General features: G+C 36.9%; 1 protein-coding gene across 1 annotated transcript in view; it reads right to left on the bottom strand.

Annotated features, from left to right (window-relative positions):
• The window catches only part of LOC139935001 (rotatin-like), a 90,941-nt gene continuing 65,774 nt past the window's right edge, over nucleotides 1-25,167 (bottom strand). The window contains exons 39-47 of the mRNA XM_071929443.1: nucleotides 24,065-24,238; nucleotides 23,001-23,098; nucleotides 21,604-21,681; nucleotides 20,429-20,555; nucleotides 19,621-19,814; nucleotides 18,875-19,034; nucleotides 14,651-14,776; nucleotides 3,719-3,822; nucleotides 1-2,054 (exon numbers count right to left, since the gene is read on the bottom strand). Coding sequence (XP_071785544.1) covers nucleotides 1,890-2,054; nucleotides 3,719-3,822; nucleotides 14,651-14,776; nucleotides 18,875-19,034; nucleotides 19,621-19,814; nucleotides 20,429-20,555; nucleotides 21,604-21,681; nucleotides 23,001-23,098; nucleotides 24,065-24,238 — 1,226 coding nt within the window. The 3' untranslated portion in view covers nucleotides 1-1,889. The remainder of the gene's footprint in view (nucleotides 2,055-3,718; nucleotides 3,823-14,650; nucleotides 14,777-18,874; nucleotides 19,035-19,620; nucleotides 19,815-20,428; nucleotides 20,556-21,603; nucleotides 21,682-23,000; nucleotides 23,099-24,064; nucleotides 24,239-25,167) is intronic.

The raw sequence follows: 25,167 nt of genomic DNA, 5'->3' as shown, positions 1-25,167 counted from the left end.
TTAAAAGTTTGCAGTTTATTCGAATAATTCGCTTATTTGAAAATCGAAATATACAATCCTAACATTAATTATTTAGTAGTAAAAACATAATATACAAATTGTTTTTTGTGTGTATAAGACGTCACAATGTCATATTTAAGAGTAGTAATCTCTTTCAGTGTATTCTCATACAGGCATCAGGCTATCCACAAAGCCTCATATAGCTGCTGTATTTCGGTCATAAGACAATCAAGAATCAAACTTTGACCCAAATTCACCTCGCGTCATCGCCCACGATAGATTGGGGTTGCACACCCGTTTTGGCAGAGACCCCAAGAGCATCTGTGCGGTGTGCCTTTTAGGCGACACAAGGTGCGGTTAGAAACACACCACAACTTGACAGCCAAATGTGACTTCAGTGAAAGAGGTCAATAGACTGTAAGTAAGAACAGTTTATAACCATACTATAAAAGAAGAAAACAATAATACACACACACAACGTGACTATTGTTTGGCCTTCATTATCTATTATCTGACCACTGAATTTGTATGTATTACCATAAAAATACACTTTTTAATAACTTTTAACTAATTTGTTATACTATTTTTGGAGAAGCAAAATAACAACTCAAATATCACCCCTTTGCTCAAAATGGACGAAGCAACTTCACACCATTGCAATAGAACACTAAGATTTAAAGGCAAATAAATTAGTGTACTGAGAGAAAAGGGGAACCACCTTGGCTAAATACAAATCAAAGGATTCATCTTGTTTAAATTCAAAGATTAACTGAAGAGTTTGTAACAGTACCAAACCTCTGTATATATGTAAATGTAAACACACACAATACATAGCTATATAACACACCATGTGCTTTGGCATCAAATGCACTCAGTGTTACACTGAACCTTTAGTGTTTGTCTCAGACCTGGACGTAACTTTGGAAATATGGTACCAACATATCAAACATTCTATGTAATGGAAACCCACTTCATGTAATAGAGCTTTATTAAGAAAAGAACTGAGTATTTCCAATCAATAAAGTACACTTAGCAATAGCATTTCCACAAGCAATTTAAGATGAGTTATGTTGGTATTTTACCATGCAAACTAAAATGTGTTTGTTTAAGGTCACAAAATACTCTAAATTATAGGATCTATAGACACTGGACACTATTGGTAATTGTCTAAGACCAGTCTTCTCACTTGGTGTATCTTAACATAAGCATACAATAACAAACCTGTGGAAATTTGAGCTCGATTAGTCGTCGGAGTTGCGAGATAATAATGAAAGAAAATACACCCTTGTCACACGAATGTTTGTGCTTTCAGATGCTTGATTTCAAGACCTCAAGTTCTAAACTTGAGGTCTCGAAATCAAATTCGTGGAAAATTACTTCTTTCTCGAAAACTACATCACTTCAGAGGGAGCCGTTTCTCACAATGTTTAACACCATCAACCTCTCCCCATTACTCATTACCAAGTGAGGTTTTATTCCAATAATTATTTTGAGTAATTTACCAATAGTGTCCACTGCCTTTAAGACTTGACAATTTGTGTACAAACTACAACTGTATAGTAGCAACTGTTGGCACATACTGCATTGAATCAAATTAATACAAACCAAATCAAACTATTTACTCAATATGCAATGGAAGTTGAGTGAGTGATGCAAGTTTTCCTAGTAAAGTTGTAGGTACATTCAAAAGAATAGTTCCACAAAAGCTTTCTCTGTTTAATAACTTCTATGATGAGTAACTTGCAACTCACCACATCTTTAACAGCAACATACAATCCACAAGAGCTTTCTCTGTTTAAACAGCCTGTCTTTATGTTAGGAAGTAAACCACACCTCACCACAACGTCTTAGACAAGTTAAATCTAGGCTACTCAACTGAACACGTATTATTAATCAACCATCAATGCCACCACATTGGATAGAGCTTCATTCATATCAGCTAACCTTTCATGACCTTTACTAAGTGTCAAAGGTTGAGGGTGAATGACCAGTGTTGAACTTTGACTATCAAGAAGACTCTGGAATATGATTGATCCTTTAAGGATTGCCTTTGCCTGATTGGGGGGGGGGGGGAAATAAAAAACAGATGTTACCAAACTATCACAAACTTTGTCATTTTAAAGAATGTTTTTTCTGAATTCAGTTGCTTAAGGGCACCGGACCAATTTGGTTATAGTCAATGACGAGTATTCTCATTTGGTGTATTCAATATTCCAAAATATAAATAAAATAAAAAATCTCAGACAAATCTGACTCAATTGGTCATCAAAGTTGCAAGAGAATAAGGAAAGAAAAATATTACCATTGTGGCACAAATTTGTGTGCTTTTAGATGCCTAAAAAGAGCTTTAAAGTCTTTTATTATTTGAGTGAGAAATTACCTCTTTCTCAAAAACTACATTACTTCAGAGGGAGCTGTTTCTCACAATGTTTTATAGTTTTAACAGCTCTCCATTGCTCTTTACGTTTTTATGCCATAAAATAAATTTGATTAATAAATACCTTGGACGGTTTCAAGTCTCTGATTGGTCAAAACCTGGTCAAAACCGGCTTTGGAAAATAGTGAATAAGTGGCCACTAAATCAGCATACATTGTGTAAACCTGGCGCGTTGCACTGTATCGCACGCTTATTTATATCCCTGTTAGTTTCATTGCAACTTCGCGCACTTACGCGTACGCGCGCTAAAAAATGTATCAATTTTGAGTGCGCGCATGTAACATGTGCGCGCGTATGAACTGACGCCGAGCTCATGCGCGCTTTTTAATGCACAAGGAACAGCTATCGTCAAATCATTTGCCTCCTTTGACCCCAGTGAAGGCGCTGAACAGATCATTATTTAAAAGAGTCACTGGTCTCAAAGATCAGTAATGTGATTAACGCACGAAAGAGATGGGAACCATCAAAAGCTCAAATATGGCCCCTGAACATGTCTGGAAGTACCACCGAGAGAAAAGTCACAAAATTTGGAAAATTTTAGCCGTTTAATTCGCTAAAAAAGGTATTTATTAATGGGAATAACAGTGCGAGTACCCGGTCTTCACTGCGTGGTAATGACCTTGGTTGGTGGCTGGCGCTGTTAACAGACCTCGCCTCCGGCTCGGTCCGTTAACAGCGCCAGCCACCAACCCGGTCATTACCACGCAGTGAAGACCAGGTACTCGCACTGTTATTCCCTAAGTAATTATCAATAGTGTCCAGTGCCTTAGCAATGACTGACCGGAGACAGTGATTTAAACAGCCAATAAAGGATGATCTCAAATATATAGATATTACAGTTTTCAAAAATAACGAGTCTCTTACCTCACGTTAAGTATGGTAAAAATGGGTTTTTCTCCAGAACACTCCAAGCCAAATTTCTGAAAAAAAATGGGGTCAAACAAACCTGCACGACAAAGGAATCGTGACGTCAGTGGCAGCTATTTGATGTGGAAAATAGCGCCCTCAGTTTACCAAAGCTAAAGAACTGTGTTAAACCCAATGAGGGGAAAATAATCAGTGGCGTCAAGCGGTCATTATAATAGATAAGCCGTTTTTTACTCTTGGCTGAAAAAGTCGTGCGGTCGGGTGCATTTTTGACCCGAGTACTAAATGCAAATTTTGAGAGTAAAATGGTTATTATCCGGTATCTACGATGTCTATTTGGCCATAAAAAGGTAATAGTTGAAATATTGAGATCATCCTTTATCGGCTGTTCAAACATAAATTTGTGTATCTCACCTTTTGGCTTCCATAGAGTAACGCCCACATGGCATCAACTGCTATGTATCGCACTGATGGCACTCCAGACTTCAGCTTGCTCTCAAAGAAAAGTAAAAGTTTATCTGAAAAATAAAACACTTCACTTTATTAACAGGTGTATCTTATCATTTTAAAATCAGGTGTTACCTAAAATCAGATCTTTCTTAAGTTGGTATAAATTGTGTGTTCAGACAAGGGTAAACAATAGTTTAAAGGGAAGGTACACGTTTGGTAATTACTCAAAACAAATATTAGCTTAAAAACTGACTTGGTAGCAGGCATTGGAGAGCTGTTGATAGTATAAAATATTGTGATAAACGGCTCCCTCTGAAGTAGCATAGATTTTGAAATAGAGGTAATTTCTTACTGAATTAATAAAAGACTTCTTGCTAGAAGTCTTTTTCTTTTTTTATTAGTCTTTTATTCCTATCTGAAAACACACACATTCTTCCAACAAGGGTGTTTTTTCTTTCTTCAAACTCTGATGACCTATTGAGCTCAAATTTTCACAGGTTTGTTATTGTATGTATATGTTGAGACATACCAAATGACAAATACTGGTCTTTGACAATTACCAATAGTGTACCTTCCCTTTAAAACCACTTGAACCCTCACTTCCACTAAGAGGTCTTTTGGGTATACTCTATAGCAGCCACCTCCACTTATGAGGTTACACTATCATTCCATCGCTCCATTACTTTGCAAGAATGGTGCAATGGGTTAGAAATAAAAACAATATCACGCAATTCGGGCAAAATAATGGGAGCGCTGGATCAATCTAGCATGATGTCACTGGTGCAGGTTAATCACATAATGCCCCCCATTCCTACCCATGAATGACGCTCACACCTCAGGCGTTATCCTATACTTCATGAACCACAAGCTAATGATCCAGCTACATTCATCACACTCAATGGTGGAGTTATATAAAGACTCATTGTCTGACATCATGTGTCTCTAATCATGTATTTCTATTGTTACGTCCTAATATTATTCCTAACCAGTACAGGCAGTAGCTAGAGTCAATCTCAGTGCAATAATTGTAATTTCATAACCAAGCTATATCATAACATCATATCATTAATCTTCTGCAAAACTAGTTGTCACCTAGGCCTACTATTCAAATTCAAGACAGTTTAATCAAGAAAGGTCAAAGCACATGTTGCAATGTGTGTTTTAATTTACATATAAAGGTTTTCTATTGCATCTTGGACTTTTAAACTTTAAAAAGTTGATTTATGTGATAGAGGTTTATCAACCCAGCGAGATGTTGACATCATTGACCAATTCACATGTTGTATGAGTCATTTAAAGATACAAGAAAAAACAACACAACACCTCTTGATTAGTCGCATTAGCTGGATGTAGCTACCTATGGCAAGTTTGTATAGTAACTTGTAACTGATTGGACTGTGATTACGATCTGCATAACCTGCTTCCATTGCACTACTGCAGACCTTAATCACCACATATCCATTCCAAACAAATTACCAGCAACAAACTCAGCCCCTGTGCCACTCCTCAAGTTTGACATAACAACTTGTGATTGCAAGCCCAGAGAGGAAACTGACAATTTGCTGGAGTGCCTGGCAGGCCAACCAGGGAAACATCAACTAACTAACAGTCAAATTGCATCTGGCTCTTTAGGAAAAAACCTCCTTACATACTTGCAATTTTCAGGCACAGTTGATTTAGATTATCAAAAGATGTTCTAAAATTGGCAGATTTAAAATTTTTCCACTTTACTTCAATTGAAACGGAAGGTATGTTACTTTTTTTCTAACAAAAGTTCTTGTTCCAACACTCTTACTTCAAGAAGTGCTAGAAAGCAGTGAAAGTTCACTGAACAAGGGTTGTGAACAAGGGTTGTAAAAAGACTTTATAAACATTCTTTTAAAGACACTGGACACTATTGGTAATTGTCAAAGACTAGCCTTCACAGTTGGTGTATCTCAACATACGCATAAAATAACAAACCTGTGAAAATTTGAGCTCAAAGAAAAAAACGCCCTTGTCACACGAAGTTGTGTGCGTTTAGATGGTTGATTTCGAGACTTCAAGTTCTAAATCTGAGGTCTCGAAATCAAATTCATGGAAAATTACTTCTTTCTCGAATACTATGGCACTTCAGAGGGAGCTGTTTCTCACAATGTCTTATACCATCAACCTCTCCCCAGTACTCGTCACCAAGAAAGGTTTTATGTGAATAAGTATTTTGAGTAATTACCAATAGTGTCCACTTCCTTTAAAGGCAGTAGACACTATTGGTAATTACTCAAAATAATCATTAGCATAAAACATTACTTGGTAATGAGTAATGGGGAGAGGGTGATAATATAAATCATTGTGAAAAACGGCTTCCTCTGAAGTAGCATAGTTTTTGAGAAAAAAATTTAGGTTTGTAGACCTCAGTTAAGAATTTGAGGTCTCGAAATCTAGCCTTGCCTCCTAATGTTGGATATGTCATCACCCATCTAATTTCTATATTGTATGCTTTTATTTTCACTCACATAGACCTTTATATCCACACAGGCAGTAAGCCTTAATTTACTATAACAAAGGCTGATTGAATGAGACATTCTCTACAACACATTAAGGTTTACAGATAACCCTCAAATGTAGTGTATACAATATTTACAGCTTGTAACACTTCAACATGACACTTTAGTGACCAACATTGAACAGCTCAAGCAAACCTAAATAATAAGAAAATAATCATTCTGATACAATCACATTATCATTGCTGTGACCTTCAAATTAGACATGGCTATTCCTCGACCGTATCTTTTTTCAAAAACACTAGATTGGAAATAAGTTTTGAAAGCTGCATATGTTAAACTGAGTGGTGTTAATAATGAAACCAGGTTATGAGTGCATCTACTTCCTTAACTCTGAACTTGTTTAGACACAAATATTTATTGGAACATGAAGCCGTAATCTTTTAACATGGTTTGAAAATGACACATGGGTGATAACTGATATGATATTAAATGCATATGACAATAAGTACGTCAATTTCTTACACAAGAGCAACAACGCCTGGACTTCCACAGGCAGCTCTTTCACATGTCATATACAAGAATTACATTACTTGATGCCATACTAAGACCCATTCAATAAGAAACAAGTGTTCTATCAACAGAACTACCTGCAGCCTTAGTGTTCTACCAACTGAACTACCTGCAGCCTTAGTGTTCTACCAACTGAACTACCTGCAGCCTTAGTGTTCTACCAACTGAACTACCTGCAGCCTTAGTGTTCTACCAACTGAACTACCTTCAGCCTTAGTGTTCTATCAACCAAACTACCTGCAGCCTTGGTATTCTATCAACTGAACTACCTGCAGCCTTAGTGTTATACCAACTGAACTAACTGCAGCCTTAGTGTTCCAACAACTGAACTACCTGCAGACTTAGTGTTCCAACAACTGAACTACCTGCAGCCTTACTGTTCTACCAACTGAGCTACCTGCAGCCTAGTGTCCTATCAACTAAACTACCTGCAGCCTTAGTGTTCTACCAACTGAACTACCTGCAGCCTTAGTGTTCTACCAACTAAACTACCTGCAGCCTTAGTGTTCCAACAACTAAACTACCTGCAGCCTTAGTGTTCCAACAACTAAAGTAGCCACCCTTTGTGTCCTACCAACTACACTCACCAGCCTTAGTGTTCCAACAACTAAACTAGCCAGCCTTAGTATTCTACCAACTAAACTCGCCAGCCCTTAGTGTTTTACCAACTGAACTACCTGCAGCCTAAGTGTTCTACCAACTGAACTACCTGCAGCCTTAGTTTTCCAACAACTAAACTAGCCAGCCTTTGTGTCCTACCAACTAAACTCACCAGCCTTAGTTTTCCAACAACTAAACTAGCCAGCCTTTGTGTCCTACCAATCAAACTAACCAGCCTTAGTATTCTACCAACTAAACTGACCAGCCCTTAGTCTTTCACCAACTAAACTAGCCCGCCTTTGTGTCCTACCAATCAAACTAACCAGCCAACTATACCAACCAGCCTTAGTGCCCTACCAGTTAAACTAACCAGCCTTAGTGTTCAAACCGCTTAAAAACTCCATTTGACTTTAGCTTTACATGATGTGTGTTATACCAACTGAACTACCTGCAGCCTTAGTGTTCCACCAACTTAACTCACCAGCCCTTAATGTTCCACCAACTAAACCAACCAGCCCTTAGTATTCTACCAACTAAACTCACCAGCCTTAGTGTTCTATCATCTCAACTAACCAGCCCTTAGTATTCTACCAATCAAACTAACCAGCCTTAGTGTTCCACCAACTGAACTAACCAGCCTTAGTGTTCCACCAACTATACTAACCAGCCTTAGTGCCCTACCAGTTAAATAACCAGCCTTAGTGTTCAAACCACTCAAACTATTTATAAAACATCATTTAACAATAAGAGTATATTAAAAACTCCATTTGACCTTAGCTTTACATCATGCGTAAATGTATATTTGGTTTGCAGTATTTTCTATACCATCCGCCCTGGTAATAGTTAAAAAACAGGACAGTTCTTTTCAGAAATGACAAGTCTCCGAACCTCCAATTATCTATTCGCGGCAGTAGAATATGAAAGCCAGACAGCTCTCTAAGTACAAATTCTACCTGGCAAGTAGATACAAACATGGTGTTACCGCAAGCCAAATATACATTGATACCTCACCATGCAATGCCTCAAATCCTATATCATGCGTATACATGTAGTTGTCTGACTGGTTTGTCTAATGTCTTCCTATTACATTGGATCAATCAGGTCTAGAGTCGTACGCAAGTAGTCTGTTGCAGTCCCTGACAAAACAAGCCTATGACCCCTGAGTAAACTTGAAGGAAATATTATCCTAACTACAAGTGAAGTCACCTGTACATTGTGAATCCCCTGGTTCCTTCCTTTATAAGTTTCCTCAAGGCTGTAGGGTCCGACCACAATCAAACAAGTCTGCTACATGAACTTTAAATGGGTCATTTGTCATTGAGACTGCACGGGTATCAAGGTATATGACAGTGTCAGCTGGGACCCACTGGAGCCACTGCGATACTGTCAGCTGTTTCTGATTATTCTTACAATACTTGATGATGTAATTCTCCTTGGAGTTGTTTTCAGGTTTCAGTACTTACTACAGATTAAAAAAAAACAATAATCTAAACATCAATGCAGTTTAAGCACATCAGATCTTAACTGGTAACAGGTCACAGTCCATACATAAATTAAGTCATGAAGGAACAAACATGTGGAGTATCAGCAGACCATTTCTTGAGAAAACAATGGTAACACACACAGTAGAACAATGAATCAAACCGGAGACCACACCGGCTCTTTTCAGAGCCACCACTCCTTCAAAAGAGTTTTACCCATGGTTGTACCCGCAAGTTTACTATTAAAATTTATATTTATAGTTGCTCTTAACAATGAATCACACATAACTACAGTAATAAGGACACATACGTTTAACTTAACAGCTGTAACATTGCACAAATATAATATCCTTCTATCAATTAGCTGAAAGAGTTCATGGATTAAAATAAAAGCCCACCTGACCCTGACAACTACCTTGAATCAAACTTATGGAGAGAGCTTAGTAGCTATATCTAAATACGAATCCCCAACCCCCAGGTGTCTGAGGCCAGGGACACTGTGGTACAGTCAAAATGCAAACATATGTCCCTTATTCATTGTTTATCAAAGGATACTAATCCCCAAAACTCAGAATTGAACAACTTTAAAGGAACATGTTGCCTTGGATCGGACGAGTTGGTCTATAAAAATCGTTTGAAAATGGTTTTTATAAAATGCAGTGGTTGGAAAGATGTTTGAAAAGTAGAATACAATGATCCACACAAATTTGCCTTGAAATTGCGTGGTTTTCCTTTTATTTTGCGAACTAACACGGTCGGCCATTCATAGGAGTCAAAAATTTGACTCCAATAAATGGCCGCGACCGTGTTAGTCGACGAGGTAGAAAGAAAAACCGTGTAATTTCGAGGCATGTTGGTGTGGATCATTCTACTTTTACAACATCTTTCTATGAATTTTATAACAAAGGGTTACAAACGCTTTTCAAAGACCAACTCGCCGATCCAAGGCAGCATGTTCCTTTAAATCAAAACTTGGAAATTTGTTTCCACATAGTTCACGAACCCTTAATGCATCTGGGTTTCTAAAGTATGACCTGATGTTGACCTATTGCCCTTACCTCATTGGAGGCGACATCCTCCAACACCTAACTCTATTTGCAAGCTGTCCCTTGCATCAACCAGTTCTTATAAAAACCTCTTGGGATCTTATTAGTACTAACTTCCTTAACTTATTAAACCCTCGATACTAAAAATACATTGAGGAAAGCAATAAATCTTTTAAAAAATTTATGCAGAAAGAGGAAAAAGAAAGTCAACACTGACTTGCATGTTGACTGTTAAAAATAATAAGAATAGGAACAAACAATATAGGTTAAGAGAAGTACCTTCACATGATATGTAAATAAAATAGACTGTTTTCAAACTCACCAATATTGATAAAATTCTTACATTATTTACAATTTCCTTCCTGCTATGAACGAAGCTGTGTAACATTCACTATTAATGTTAACAATTTCATTCACAAGGCTTAGCAAGAGCTTAGCAATTATTTTGCATTTAAAAAGTCCATAACCAAAGCAACAATACTTAATACTTAGGAATGGGTTGATTACAGTATATTTGCAGTTTATTTGTATGTAATGTTAAATTTTTATAAACTGTTTTGCTGTTATACATTAGACAGTCATTTTGAAATTCCCCCAAACTGGGGAACATTTTGTGGCTGCCATGTTTGGGATGTTTTTCTTCCATACTCAGTAATGTTGTTGATATTATTATAAACATTTAGCCAATAAAACTGGCAAATAATATCGAACACTGGTTGGAACATTGGTTTTTGAAAGTATTTCAAACTAACGTAAACTGTACAGTTTTTAAAGACAGTATGGACACTATGGTCAGTGTAAAAGATGAGTTTTCACAGTTGGTGTATTTCAACATATGCATAAAAAGAAAACCTGTGAAAATTTGAGCTCAATCGGTCGTCGAAGTTGCGAGACAATAATAAAAGAAAAACACCCTTGTCTCACGAAGTTGTGTGCTTTCTGATGCTTGATTTCGAGACCTCACATTCTGAACTTGAGGTCTCGAAATCAAATTCATGGAAAATTACTTCTTTCACGAAAACTACGTCACTTCAGAGGGAGCTGTTTCTCACAATGTTTTATACCATCAACCTCTCCCTATTACTTGTAATCAAGAAAGGTTTTATGATGATAATTATTTTTAGTAATTACCAATAGTGTCCATTGCCTTTAAGAGAACTTTGAAACTCATAATATGAACTGACTTAAAAAGTCATTTGTGATTGTTTTCCCAGACAAAGTAGGTCATAATATCTTGGTTCCGTTGGAGCCTGGAGGTTGCAACTAAAAGGGACACTCGCTTAAAAGTAGAAATAAATACTGATTGATTGTAACTTACTACACCTGCCATCCATTGAATGATGTTTGATGTTAATCCAACTTCAACATACCGACCACACAATAAGAACAATCTTATTCTAGTCCTGATTCTATTCTATGGGTGGTAATTGAGCATAGGGACACCCAATTTTCTGTCTCTCCCTAGTGTGTCTTTACAAGTAGCACTCTAACCATGAATTATTAGAGTGTAATTGGGCAGTAGGTCATATGCTTGAAGTTTTCCTAGAATCTCACTTCTTCTATCAAGTAGTTGACATTAATTTTGATTGATATATGATAGGATTTGGACTCCTTCAGGCAAACTTCATATCAGTGATGTATGAACTGCAGTATACCCTTGAGCTTAACCTTTATCAGACTATTCTGCTGTTATTGTAGCTTGATTGACCGGAACAAGGTCGCAAATATTGGATTGTTTTCTTCATCAGTAAATCCCAGTAATTAACCAACAACACTAATACGATTATTGGCTTTAATAAATCACATCTAATGCTAACCCCATGAGGAGGTAATATAGTTGTCTAAATGAAAACTATAATGAGTTTTACAGTAAAAGCCTTTGCTTCTGTGCCGTCCACTAAGCCAAAGTTATATTCATTTCAAAAGCCATATAAACCACAAGGGAAACTGACAGGGTAAATTTTGAAATGCTTTTTGGGGTTGAACAAAGATTTGACTAGAGTGCCAATACAGGGCTAGATAGCTCAGTTGGTAGAGCGCCGGCATGTTAATCCGGAGGTCGTTGGTTCGAAGCCCATTCTAGTCAATTCTTTTTTCAACCCCAAAAGTCTTTTCAAAAGCCTGATATTTTTTCTCAGTTGTTTACACAATTCACTCATTTGAAATTATTTCTGATTGAAAACAAAAAGGATGAACATGTTGAACTTTTAGCTGCATACATGTACATCACAATGTTAAGTAAAATTGCGAGAAGAATCCTTGTTACTAACATGTATGTATACTATTATTAGCTTCTGCTTAAACCGTTCAGCCATCTTGTTCTAATATTATGAACTCGTGTCATGTCTTTATGTTCGTCTGTACTTTTGTCTGTCCTTTTGTCTGCATGTCTGTCTGCATGTCTGTCTGTCTGTCTTGCTGTTTTTTATACCAAGCTTCTGCTTCATAAAAATGGGTCCATACTCTATTTATTAAATGTATGTTTATTGTTACTTGATGATATTTTTCTTGCTGTACTCCATAGTACGCGTAATTATTAATATTTTGCATGGAATTATGGAAAATAATGTTCTCTAAACCTCACATAGGAACACAAACATTCAAAACTGTTTTTGTGTCAATGTTCACGTTGTATGATTAATGCCAATCACTATTTTGCATGACTAATTCTTAAAGTTATTGTGTTATTCAGTACTTACATGTTGAATGGATTAATACTGGCGACTTGATCACAGATATTAACTCTCTACACTTAATGTTAGATCTTGTGTTTGTACAACAAAATTCAAATGTCTTCTAAAACTTATCTTATGTTACAGTTTTTCAAGGACTAATTTAGTTTTGTCTGTTTTATGGTGTTTGTTTTGGGTTAACTTCGCCTTGAACACCCAACAAGTCTTTATTGTTATCATTACAGTTAATAATATAATAACTGACATTTAATAGGGAGACAGCAGACTTTAGGACTAAAAAGTCGTTAGTTGGTAATAATGTGTATTTGTTCATCCAATTAAGTGAATTGACAGTCATTTTCTTTGCTTATTTATCAATTGATGTTATAACTTGTTGGTCCACCGATATATTTCAGATAACATACCAAGCTGCTTATTCCCATATCAATTCTCAGGAAAAGTCATCCAAACAATATGCTGAATGTTTCACTTAAAAGGATTTGGGTACTTTTTAAAACACAAAACAGTGTCCACAGATTTAAATTAAACTTACACCGTTTGAAGATAATGATAGTAGAAAGCGTACCTTAAAATATTTAGTTGATGAAGTGCTGAAGTTTTGAGAAATGGGTAAAACAATATCATGGAAAGACGTTTTTACATGCTAAAACAATGTTTGTCTTATGATCACTGAGACCAAAAATATTTTTATTACATTGTTTTACTCATTTCTTTTGTAACTTTGGTTTTGGGAGTATATAAATGTCACTCTCTGAAATCTGTGACATTTGAGTGCTGAGTGGTTGAGGTGTGATAGCTTGATAGGTAATTCTACTGACTCCTGAAACTAGTACAACTTGACTCTATCATGACACCGGCGTCTTTGTTTAGAATTTCACTGGAGTGAAGTGGATCATAAAAAGCTGGACATAACCGAGCTTGGCTCAAGATTAATGAAGCTGAAAATGAAGCTGGAAATGAAGCTGCCATACAGACATTCCAAGAAGTAACGGATATGAAGTGAAGGGTTGTGAGATATCCAAAGGCTAATGAGAGACGGTGTATAGCAACAGAGTGATAACTAAACATCAAACTTGGCCAGTTGTGATCAAGCAGCTTTTATGAGCAGGGATTTTATGACTGCATACAGCGCTTATTGCTCTTATCTTGACCAATGCTTGGCATCTGTGAAATGAGAACTAACTTTGACCCATTTGATCAAAACTGTTCCTTTAAGCTCTATGTTTCCAATCAATCAAACAGACACATAAAAGTTAATATTTTGTAAAAAGTTAAGCAAAGCTCTGAGAGTACCTGTATTAAACCAGTTGGTTGGAAGGCAAATAAATAGGATATGTAATGGTAAGACACGCACATTACTTTTCCTTAACCCAGACATTTCTTAATACTACCCTTTGAAAAAAAAATACACTAAGTGTTTCTTTCACTACTGTAATTTATTAAGCATCCTATTTGCCTGCTCAGCAGACAAATTGACGTTATTCAAATAATCATTTATAACCCATTCAAACAATTTGCATATTTCTCCTCAAAAAGGTTGGGTTTCAACTACACTCTTTTGACCAACATAAGATAAAAGCAAAGATACTGATCCAGAGGATAGTATTATGAAATGTGGTATGTAGAGGAGATGGAATAAGTCAGTCACATCACAATCTGAAGAGTATTTGTATTTGTATCCAACATCCCCTTTAAATCAAAGACGTGTCACTACTTCACAATGTTATAAAAGCTACAATTCCAGTAACTTTTGTCTCTCATTGTTCAGGAAAACAGAGCATAAGAAGTGCAGAAGAATTCGAGCCAGAATTCGAGACTTCAACACCCTCCATAACTTTTGTTGACACACATGTACCCCTCTTGACCTTCAGGACCCAGCGGTTTTGAGGTTTCACTCTTATTATATTCAATAACCCAAGCAAACAGAATCTAGGATAATTGTGTTAGACATAGTGACTAATACCAGGCATAGTACCTAGGGATAGCAATGTTTCTTTCAGTAACGAGATTGAATTCTTACCTGAAGCTAGTAACTTGGGCTTGTTTGCACTGGGAAAGCACAGATTACATAGAATCAGAGTCGCTAGATACTCCACGTCACTACCACTGGATGACTCACCAAACACCAGCAATAAATCCAACGCTTCTGAAATATCAATTCCATTGTGCCGTTATCAAAGTGTCATGTACTCTTAAATGTGTTTATGTATTGCCACCTTCGATAGTTTGTATACAAACCTGACTGATTTAAGGCTAATCACTTGTCACTTTATTTATTTCAAAATATCACAACTGAGAATAAATGTTGCTTTTAGTTTGAGTTGTTTATTCACAAGGCCCCTTAATCATAACATAGCGTCTAAAGTGCTGAACTAGAGACAAAAATAAATCGTTTCTTAGTTATTTCAAAGAATTTTAACAGTACATTATTTTTGGCTTGCCTTATTTTAAAATGTAAAATTTTCAACATGTAGATCTTCTAAACTAATGTTAATTTTTGATAAAATAAAAGGTTTTTATTACAAGAAATGAAATAAATTGAGTCGTATAGCTTGACATACAAAGAACACCCCCCCCCCCGACCTCACAGTGACAGCAAGTCTGGTCTAGTCTGTTTCTGTGTTCTCACTTGATCGCTCATTTTTATTTTTATTTTTGCCTTGTTTATTTGTATCTAGTCGTGTGTAATTGTGAAATTTTTATAATATATTTTATCCATTCTTTAACTAGACTTGCTTTGGATGTTGTAGTATACAATCAAATAAAAAGAAGAAATATAAAGAAAAGTATGATTATAAATCAAATGCATTAAATAAATAATTTTCTAATGGCCAAAGACATTTCTCGTATACAATGCATCAGTGAAACAGAGGTAGAATCCTAAGATTACACCCTATATTGAGCATATAGAGTAGAACTGAAGGAGTCTCTTTTTACAACCTTTAGCAATGTTAAATAGTCATCAATCTATACACTGAACACATTATACCATTCAGTTTCTTGCACTCCTGACATAATACCACAAATGTTCCTAAATTTATCAAAGGTGGATTCAGTGGAATAATGAAACTTATTTGAAACCTAGTATCCTACTCGATGGACTTATCCAACCCCCTTCTGTTAGTATCCTACTCGATGCACCTATCCAACCCCTTTCTGTTAGTATCCTACTCAAGGCACCTATCCAACCCCCTTCTGTAAGTATCCTACTCAAGGCACCTATCCAACCCCCTTCTGTTAGTATCCTACTCAAGGCACCTATCCAACCCCCTTCTGTTAGTATCCTACTCAAGGCACCTATCCAACCCCTTCTGTTAGTATCCTACTTAAGGCACTTATCCAACCCCCTTCTGTTAGTATCCTACTCAAGGCACTTATCCAACCCCCTTCTGTTAGTATCCTACTCAAGGTACCTATCCAACCCCCTTCTGTTAGTATCCTACTCAAGGCACTTATCCAACCCCCTTCTGTTAGTATCCTACTCAAGGCACTTATCCAACCCCCTTCTGTTAGTATCCTTCTCAAGGTACCTATCCAACCCCCTTCTGTTAGTATCCTACTCAAGGTACCTATCCAAACCCCTTCTGTTAGTATCCTACTCAAGGCACTTATCCAACCCCCTTCTGTTAGTATCCTACTCAAGGCACCTATCCAACCCCCTTCTGTTAGTATCCTACTCAATGCACCTATCCAACCCCCTTCTGTTAGTATCCTACTCAAGGTACCTATCCAACCCCCTTCTGTTAGTATCCTACTCAAGGCACCTATCCAACCCCCTTCTGTTAGTATCCTACTCAAGGCACCTATCCAACCCCCTTCTGTTAGTATCCTACTCAAGACACTTATCTAACCCCCTTCTTTTAGTATCCTACTCAAGGTACCTATCCAACCCCCTTCTGTTAGTATCCTACTCAAGGTACCTATCCAAACCCCTTCTGTTAGTATCCTACTCAAGGCACCTATCCAACCCCTTCTGTAAGTATCCTACTCAAGGCACCTACCCAACCCCCTTCTGTTAGTATCCTACTCAAGGTACCTATCCAACCCCCTTCTGTTAGTATCCTACTCAAGGTACCTATCCAACCCCCTTCTGTTAGTATCCTACTCAAGGCACTTATCCAACCCCCTTCTGTAAGTATCCTACTCAAGGCACCTATCCAACCCCCTTCTGTAAGTATCCTACTCAAGGCACTTATCCAACCCCCCTTCTGTTAGTATCCTACTCAAGGCACCTATCCAACCCCCTTCTGTAAGTATCCTACTCAAGGCACCTATCCAACCCCCTTCTGTAAGTATCCTACTCAAGGCACTTATCCAACCCCCTTCTGTTAGTATCCTTCTTAAGGTACCTATCCAAACCCCTTCTGTTAGTATCCTACTCGATGCACCTATCCAACCCCTTCTGTTAGTATCCTACTCAATGCACCTATCCAACCCCTTATGTTAGTATCCTACTCAATGCACCTATCCAACCCCCTTCTGTAAGTATCCTACTCAAGGCACGTATCCAACCCCCTTCTGTTAGTATCCTACTTAAGGCACTTATCCAACCCCCTTCTGTTAGTATCCTACTCAAGGCACCTATCCAAACCCCTTCTGTTAGTATCCTACTCAAGGCACCTATCCAACCCCCTTCTGTTAGTATCCTACTCAAGGTACCTATCCAACCCCCTTCTGTTAGTATCCTACTCAAGGTACCTATCCAAACCCCTTCTGTTAGTATCCTACTCAAGGCACCTATCCAACCCCCATATGTTAGTATCCTACTCAAGGCACCTATCCAACCCCTTCTGTTAGTATCCTACTTAAGGCACTTATCCAACCCCCTTCTGTTAGTATCCTACTCAAGGCACCTATCCAACCCCTTCTGTTAGTATCCTACTTAAGGCACTTATCCAACCCCCTTCTGTTAGTATCCTACTTAAGGCACTTATCCAACCCCCTTCTGTTAGTATCCTACTCAAGGCACTTATCCAACCCCCTTCTGTTAGTATCCTACTCAATGCACCTATCCAACCCCCTTCTGTTAGTATCCTACTCAAGGCACCTATCAAACCCCCTTCTGTTGAATAATTTTTGTGGTTCAAGGGGAAGTTCCACCACACCTTAAAACCCCACTGACCCACTCCCATGAGCCCCCCCCCCCCCCCCAATTAAGTTATAAAACCTAACTACACCACAGCCTAAGGTTCCAATTGGCACTTTACTCAAGTCAGACTTAGGTCATGCCATGTATACTTTCTTACTATAAAAAAATACTTTAAAACTATATGACAAAGTATTAACCACAACCACAAAGTAACAATGCTTAGTATGTGTACACTGTGAGACAATGTTATAATTGGGCCATTCACCCAGTTGAGTAGTGTGAAATGACAATACACAACCCCATTTAGTTAGGATTGTTCCTGACTGCTAGACCACACATGACTTGACCTGACATGACCTCTTGATCTTAGTACTCCTCTGAAGAAACAGGAAGGCCCTAGGGTGTTAGTTTAATGGCTTATACAAAGTAAACCATTTACCAAGGACCTTTAAGGGGTCCCTAGATAGAACAAACTACAGGCCAATATTTCAGTCAACCACACATCAGTTGACACAAATACAAATTGCTACAAGTGCTTGGGGAACATTTTATATGACAGCTTTCTTGCTACAGAAACAACGCTTGAAAGTCAAAAATTAAAATGCAGCTTCAATGCAGTTGTCAGAAGTTATACTTTACTAAAACAATCATCATTCAAAATGGTTGCTCACTATTTTCCTTCAAAAGACATTACTGACACAGGCATCTAAGCTGGAGAGTAATGCTCAAATGCGATCTAACTGACCCGACATAAACAGTATATTATTGAATCTCCAATCAAATACACAAAGGCCAAACAATGAGACAAGATATGCAACCCATTTCAAATAATTGCACCTATAAAATAAATGTTCAATGAAGGTTAAAAAAAGAAAAAATAACTTCCTCATATTTGCTTGTTGATTTCTAAGACAAAATAAGTTTTTAAGATTCTGATAATATGATGACAACTTTTACTGTGAATTTTAACAATGAATCAATCAGATATCTATTATTCGACTCCCAACTGACAAAACTTATGTGGTAGTCTGTTTGGGGCCTGACATCACCACAAAGTCAACCACCTATAATCAAAACATGATGGTGACCATATGCCAACTCAAAGACAATAGATAATTATGGCAATGGAAACAAGGTCAAAGGTCAATTCCTTACCTGGAATTCTCATCACCATTTGTTGACCTTCGGGCGAAAAGGTCAGATTGGCAAGAAGGTGAAGCCAGAGGGCAGCAGATAACTGTTTGCTTGCTGGAGACTGTTTAGTGGGTTTCCTTTTCCTCTGTTGCACTTGACTGAAGTTTTGCAGGAAACCAGTCTGTTCAAAACAAAAAGTCCTCATTATAGCCTCATCATTTGTGTTTATGTAGGTTCCCACAATGCCAAATCCACGCAATAATTTAACAACCAATTTCAAATTCACAAGTGACATTTATTGCTGTTGAAGTATAATGTATTGAAAGGCACTGGACACTATTGGAAATTACTCAAAATGATTGTGAGCATTTAAACTTACTTGGTACGAGTAATGGATCGAGTTGTTGATAGTATAAAACATTGTGAGAAACGGCTGCCACTGAAGTAACATAGTTTTTGAGAGGAAAGAATCAATTTCTCACTAAAATATTTGAATTGAATTCAAGACCTCAGGAAAGCACACATCTTTATGTGCGACAAGGGTGTTTTTTCTTCCATTATTCTCTTGCAACTTCCATTATTCTCAATACACCAAGTGAGAATGCTGGTCTTTGACAGTTTACCAAAGGTGTCCAGTGCCTTTAACGTCTTATAAAACCTAGTTCGTTTGCCTCATTCTCTAGTTCAACACATCATTTATGGCAAGCATGATAAATTGAAAAAAGAAGAATTTGACTTTGATCTTAGAGTGGGTAGAGTTTGCATACCTTCCATAGAGCATTTCTACACTCTGCTGACCACACTGCGTTACCGAGTACGTGTATTATTCTCTGATTAATGAGTTGTTCATCTCCTGATTGACCATTCGTACATCCTCTATTCCTATCAAGCTGTTGTATGATACGATGAAATAAAGAAGATCCCCTTTGACCTGGAGCACATTGAACTACGGATGAACACGCTGTACAATAGCAAAAGACATGAGAAAACTTTGTTAATCTCCAAAAAACAAAATTACATTGCTCGCACAAGTTTAAAAGCACACAACATATCAACAAACCACAAAGTACAAATTATGCACAAGAAGGAACACACAATGATTTAGGAATACAATCCATACACACTAAGTCTGGCCATGTTGACGACAAGATAAATTATAAGGATAATTATTAGTATTAAAACTTTGCAAAGTTTATGAACCAGCATGGTTTTGTGTTGCAGTATGAAAGTAACTTCAAAATCACATGACTACATTGTAAGTGACTTAGATAAGATTTACTTAGGTCTAAGTATAAATTGGTTTAACTTAACATTGACGTACTACAGGTATGCTCGCAATCAAAACAGTGCAATGAAACATCTCTTACATGTAGTTACTATCTCAAAAGTTAACTTTCCCCTGATGAATGGAGAGATAAGTTAGATAGAATAGATTTATTTATTGTCCACGTTAAAAAACATAGAAACTTGACATCCACTGGCCAAATACAAGAGATAACACAAATCAGGAAAAGGAAATAGGCCTACATTTCAAACCAATCTGTTTTAGTTTAACTTTAATAAGAAGTATTATACCTGGTAGGAAGTTGGCTGTATATACTGTCAGAAGGGATAAAGTAGACAAGAGTAACCTATTGTCTAGAATACTCCATGACCAAAGCTTGAGAAGTACCACGGTGAGTCCTGCTTCCAGGGCTGTCATCTAAACACATCAAGAAAACAAATAATCAAATCCATAAACGTCTTCAAATTGTTTGACAATGTATCAAATGAAAGAATGAGGTTAATACATTGCTTGAGTCAAGCCCACAAAATCCTGTGGATGAGTGTGACACAAATTTAGCACAAACCATGGCCACTTAGTCTGAGTCAGTTATCAAAAGCTTTCACCAGAAGGATTGATCAAGCTTCTTAGAAATGTCTTGGGAATATAACGAATCCCGGTCTTGCCTCTCATATGTGTTGCAAAAACTTGACACTTCATATTGAAAAGGTCGTTGTTTGCACCAATACTTATTTTTGAATATTAGAAAAGTGGAAATAGGCAACATTGTTGCACATGTTTTAACTTTGGTGTTGTACTTTATTTTGAGACATTTGACCATGCAAACAAATAAATTAGAATAAAAATGTTTGTGCTTTAAAAAAGAAATGGGCAATGCATAGACTTTTTTAAATCTCCATTCTTTGCAATTTTCCTGTGAAATTTGTCATTGTTTTGTATTGTAATTGCTTGTCTTTATGTTTTCAAAGGACGCAGTGAAAACATGCCATGTATAAACAGCTTGGGCGCCATCCTTGGCATTTTAAACAAGTTAGTTATTAAAGTTTTTTTCTCCGTAAGTTTTAGTTTGATTTTAAAACCATGTGTGCATGACTTGAATTAGAACTCAGAATGTCACAAGATATGCAAGTCTTTTTCTTTCAGGCCAATTCTTCCGATTTAATACGTGTACATGATGACCTCTGATACAGTTCATTACATCTTACAGACTGCAACAATTGCAACACAAGAATACTTTCAACTTTTCCTTTAGAATAGACAAAACGATGTAAGTCTTCCACATTAGTCACAGATTAAGTGTTATTAGTCAATATGGAAAGGTTTGCGGTAACACCATGTAATGACTATCTCTAAATGAGTTGGGGTGGTTCTGAAAAGAACTGTTGGTTTCAAGTCGACGTTTCGATCAGTATGCTCTCATCGTCTTCTGGAGAAAGTTATCAGTCAGTTAGTATGTAAAGCTAACCTTAGCATCCTTGCATTGGTACAGGCAATTCTGCAGTAACTCCATCTGACCAATAAGCTTCAATAACAGTGGCTCTTCCTATAGAAAGATAACAACGTATTGAGTCAGCTCCTGCCCTATATATTCATGACTTAAAGGAACATTACATAATTGGTTTGCTACCCAAAAAGTTGATGGAAGTGTAAGCACTGTATGTAATCCACCATTATACATAAACTGACAAACCTGTAGAAGTTTGAGACCGATCGGTCATCTGGGTCATGAGAAATAGTGAAAAACTAATAAAATGCTCACTGAGTGATAAACTCAAAACGCGAAATAATGTTATTTATTTCTCATCAAATATGAAATTTCAGACATAGATGATTCAAGGGATGTTTTCTATTATCATCATTAGACCGTGTAAGATTTATGTAAATCTGTGATCTTCACAATTTTTGTGTCTTACCACTTCTGTAATGTTCCTTTAACTACTCAACAAGACAATATTGATCCAGTCCAATTAGTAGTGGTGTTAATAAGATGGAGAACATAATGGTTGCCAACATGTAACTAGTATCAGTTGGCTTTCAGGGGTAGATTTCACAAAGGTAGTCTTAACTTAGGACTAGTCCTAGGCGGTGCTAAGAGATAGGGCTGGTCCTAAGTTAGGACCAGTAACTCATCCTAACTGAGGACTGGTCCTATCTCTTAGCATTGCCTAGGACTAGTCCTAAGTTAGGACTACCTTTGTGAAATCCACCCCAGGACACACATGAAAATCCACCAGTCCTTGCTTTGCAGGGGGGAAATGTGACTGTAACAGGTTACATCTTCTAGGTGAACTAAATGCATATATTTCAAAAAACTTTTTTTTTTCAGGGAATTTAGAAAAAAAACCATTGTAGATGGAGCTTGGAAGAGGAAACCTAAAACCAGCAACATGAGAATTCAAAGGACTAGACTTTTGAAAAATGTTGAAAGCAATTTATCATATTAATTTGTCTTTTAACAAAACAAAATTGACAGAGTGAGAATGCACAAGTAGGGAATTGTGTTGTTCATAACATTATGCAATATGCGCCTTGAACACCCAGCAGGGTGGATTTGTGTGCATCACAAGTCTTTAATATTACTTGACAAACAATTTTTCAAGTGATTAAAAAGAATGGTTGCCAGAGGAAAACAAATAAAGAAAGCTGGGAAAAGCCATTTCTAGTGTGTATTTTAGGAACATGTACATGTACCATAGATACATTATTTGCACCTGTGTAGCATAGAGATTTAATAACATTGGACTACACCCACAATAATAAGAGCAGGTAACTAGAAGATGTTGACCGATGTACACTTAATCCCAACTTCCCATACATGAATGATGAAACCCTAGAGTACACACAGCTGTTATGGTATGTCACCTTCTTCTTGGCACTAGGCCTTGGATGTTGAAGACATTGTAGATTCAGTTTGGCGTGTGTGTGCTGCATGCTGTCAACCAGGGAGTCCACTAAACCGGCTGTCATTCAAATCAACAAATTAAAAAGGGAAAATCAAATAAATCTTTCAATTTGCAGATAGGGAAATTCATCGTTGATAAACGATGTTTATTGAGCAAAATTACCCAACAACATAAACTATAAGGGTTGTTTTTAAGTTGAAAAAAAAAAAATTGCCTATGAGTTTGTTTTCACAATGATAACCTATTTTACCAAAAATAAGGTATGTTTTTGTATTGTACAAACGCAACATCTAAAAACAATGTGTTGTGTCATCTCTTACATGTATGTCTGTGTATGTCTCAATTCCAACATTAAAACACAAATACAAGAAACATCTGTCTTCCAAATAATGATCAAAACAAAACAAAACTAAAGTGAACGAAACTTTCCTCTGAAAATGCTTGTTTTGTTTACATCAGACAAACAGACAAAAACTTAGAGAAACCGATTAACCATAAACTAGATGTTGTAGATAGCTAGTCAGCACTGGATAATCATTGCTTGTCTAAATTGATCAACTCCTGTTGTAGGGTTATATAAACACTACTCATCATGTATTGATGTGGGATTCTTGGAACCATTGGAATGATGCCAATAGTCAAAGTAGATCACTCCAGACAGGGTTTTCCAGTAGTACTTGATAACTTTAAACAAACAACTTCCATTATAAAAACAGTTCAACTATACTTTTAGTTGATCACATAAAAACAAAATGCTCAAACTATCCTTAAGGATTGTCACTATTTCTGCAAACATAACAAGCAAACAAGTAAAAGGTGTTTGTTCCCCGATGTCTTATTAAACTATAAGATACTTTCAACAATTTGGACTAAAAAATAAAGATGTAAAAGATTACTTTATTGGAATAAGCGTAGTCATAACACCAATAGGTACAAAAATAAGCAAAAAACAGCAACCCAAAACTAAATAGTTGTTATCCAAAATTCAATTAATACATGAATCAACTACAATAATCTATTTACATTGAATGGCTGTTGTCTTGGCCTGTTGACTGAATGCTAAGAGGTTCCTCAGTGCACATATTATACTAGTCATTTCATGAGTGCATCCTGCTGTATCTACACATCTAGGTAGTGTACCATCATATGCTTCAAGTAGTACACTGCACAAGGTGATTCCACTGCCTGTAGTTTGACCTGAAAAGTACAGAGTGACAGTGATCAAATAGGAACAAACCCACATGACCCAGACAAGCCCCCTCGGCAATGCTGAACTTGAAGTAAAGTAGTTCAGGTTCATAACCACCCCATTGGGGCTGCACCCCATGCTTAGTGGACAACAAACACTATACAGCACACCACTCACCTCAATGCAAATCGGTTGTATATGGCTCTGAGACAGTAAAGTGATTATTACACCTCAAGAAAGTTTGCCTGTACTTTGAAATCTTTGGTTCTGCGAATAGTTCATGCATTACTTGGATACTGATTTGTCTTATAGCCGATCACTTCTTATTGAAGAAGCTTTCTTCACAATATCATTATAAGCATACAATTATAAGCATACAACCTCACTTGGTAACAAGTAATGGGGAAAGGTTGGTAGTATAAAACATTGTGTGAGAAACGGCTCCCTCTGAAGTGACGTAGTTTTCGAGAGAGTAGTAATTTTCCATGAATTTGATTTCGAGACCTCAAGTTTAGAATTTGAGGTCTTGAAATCAAGCATCTAAAAGCTCACAACTTCGTGTGACAATGGTGTTTTTTTATTTCATTCATATCTCGCAACTTTGACGCCCAATTGAGCTCAAATTTGCACAGGTTTGTTATTTTATGCATATGTTTAGATACACCAAGTGAGAAGGCTGGTCTTTGACAATTACCAATAGTGTCCACTGTCTTTAAGCTGAACAACTACACAAGTGCAAACCTCTTTTCTTTTATCTCAGAATTCACACTAATGCCGATGTTTTTACAGGTGAAATACTGCACCAAGATTCTTAGTTAAAATACTAACTACTAAATAGTGTGCTTGCTTGTGAATGTGTTTTAGTTCTGTGTAGGAAATGAGCCATTAGGAGAAGGTCATTAGGACATTGCAAGCAATGACAAGGCGAATTCAATTA

The sequence above is a fragment of the Asterias amurensis genome, chromosome 3, assembly GCF_032118995.1.
Source record: "Asterias amurensis chromosome 3, ASM3211899v1".
Lineage (NCBI taxonomy): Eukaryota > Metazoa > Echinodermata > Asteroidea > Forcipulatida > Asteriidae > Asterias > Asterias amurensis.
Note: the sequence above shows the minus strand (reverse complement) of the source record. Positions and strands in the feature narration are given on the sequence as shown.